Source organism: Symphodus melops, assembly GCF_947650265.1.
Source record: "Symphodus melops genome assembly, chromosome: 17".
Classification (NCBI taxonomy): Eukaryota; Metazoa; Chordata; class Actinopteri; order Labriformes; family Labridae; genus Symphodus; species Symphodus melops.
The window spans coordinates 22310727-22312569 of record NC_136707.1 but is presented as its reverse complement, the minus strand read 5'-3'; the positions used below and the strand labels follow the sequence as shown (position 1 = coordinate 22312569).

General features: G+C 37.3%; 1 protein-coding gene across 1 annotated transcript; it reads left to right on the top strand.

Moving 5' to 3' along the window:
- Positions 1–347: 347 nt before the first annotated feature.
- LOC306837708 (interferon-induced protein 44-like) lies at positions 348–1595 on the top strand (the record flags this gene model as incomplete). The annotated part of the gene is made up of 4 exons (XM_079365451.1): positions 348–436; positions 941–1112; positions 1204–1304; positions 1416–1595. Exons 1-4 carry the CDS (start codon positions 350–352, stop codon positions 1593–1595), a joined length of 540 nt encoding a protein of 179 aa, XP_079221577.1. The 5' UTR covers positions 348–349.
- Between the last annotated feature and the right edge of the window lie 248 nt (positions 1596–1843).

Sequence of the window (1843 nt, the reverse complement as noted above, 5' to 3'; positions counted from 1 at the left end):
TCAACTGATCCTATAATAATGACATGTACAAAGTGTATTAATGACAAAAAGATTTAAGTTAGCTGTTTGAAGAGGGCAGTTTCTGAAAAGATTACAGATTTTGCATTTTCAACTCATGAAGAAATTGATCATTTTGTGGCAGCTTAGTTTCATTAAGATTCAAAATAAAAACATTTGATCAACATAGATTCTCTCACTGAATAAAATGAAGTAATTATGTTGTTGCTTTAGAGATGTCTATTTTAGATTTATCTGAATGATGTAAATCCTGTCTCCTTCTTCTTCACAGTATAAAACATACAAAATAGAAAAAGATCCTCAGAGCTTCTATTTTGTTTTCAACGACATCATGGGCCTTGAGGGAAAGGACACCAACGGAGTCCAGGTGGAAGATGTCAAACTGGCCCTGCGAGGACATGTGAAAGATGGTTACAAGGTACACTCCTAAAACTTTCTCTTTTCTTGTTAAAGAGCCCTGTGGAGTTCATGTCAACAAGTGTTTTAAATTAATGCAAGCAGCTCCCTCTGCTGTTGAAAGATGAAGCCAATTCAGAACTACAAAAACCTGCAGTTCCTCGAGTTTCCACCGGAGGCAGACAGCAAAAGCCCTGGGACCAGATCCACAAAACAATCTGAGAATCCTCTCACACAAAATTAGACACGTTTCCCTAAATTAGATTTAAAAATGAAGAGTGATCTAGGAACACTCTTCAACAACAGCAAGAAAGGGACCAAAACTTTCATCTCAATAACAAAGTGTAAAACCCGAATATTAAAAAACAAAACAAGAGAACCAGCTCAGAAATAAAATGTACGAGGAAAGGTTAGAAGATTTCACATGAAGATTTTCTATTTATACAAATTTACCTTTTGATTGAGTGAAACATTCATTCTGTGCATTGATAAATAATATCAGAATATCTATTCTTGTTGTTTTTAGTTTCGTACTGATAGCAGACTGACAGAGAAAGACCCGAGCTACAACTCTGATCCCTCTCTGGATGACAAAGTCCACGTGCTGGTCTGTGTCGTTCCTGCCGACAAAGTCTCTCTGTTAGATGACAAAGTCGTGCAGAAGTTAAGAGAAGTCAGACTTGCTGCCAGGGATCTGGGTAAGAACAGATATCACACACTTAGATTTACATATCAGACACTACAAGAAAAACAAACGATTAAAAGACTGAAAATGTTTCATTTCTACAGGAATTCCCCAACTGGCCATCCTCACCAAAGTTGATGAAGCCTGTCCTGAGGTCAACAAAGATATTAACAACTTATACAAGAGCAAATACCTGAAGAAACAGGTGAGTCTGTTTGGATTTGTTGTTGAGTTTCAGTTCTTTTATCATCAGATTTCATCTTTGGTCTGAGCTTTACAATCCCTGATTATCTGAAATTATTTGACTCTGACACAGGTGGAAAAATTCAACATGACACTGGGAATTCCCATCAGCTCCATCTTTCTGGTGAAGAACTACCACTCAGAATCGGAGACGTGTGACGACATCAGCAGGCTGATACTGACCGCACTGAGACAGATGGTAAACTCTGGAGAAGATTACATCAACGACACTGCTGAGGCAAACTATGTATGATGAAGCTTTACAAACGTGTGACAGAATATTTACTTTGTAGGTGGATTTCATTAAACTGACACTATATAAAGGTCACTCAGTCATAGCTGACATATTTAAAATGTGTGTTCAAAACAATACAGGGCACTCTCATTGTGGCAGAAATTATTCTGAATTAGTTTATTCCACACAAGCACCGCAGTGACAATTCATTCAGCTAAGTCATTTTGTGAATATATCATTTAAATCTCTCCACCTTTAGGGTAACT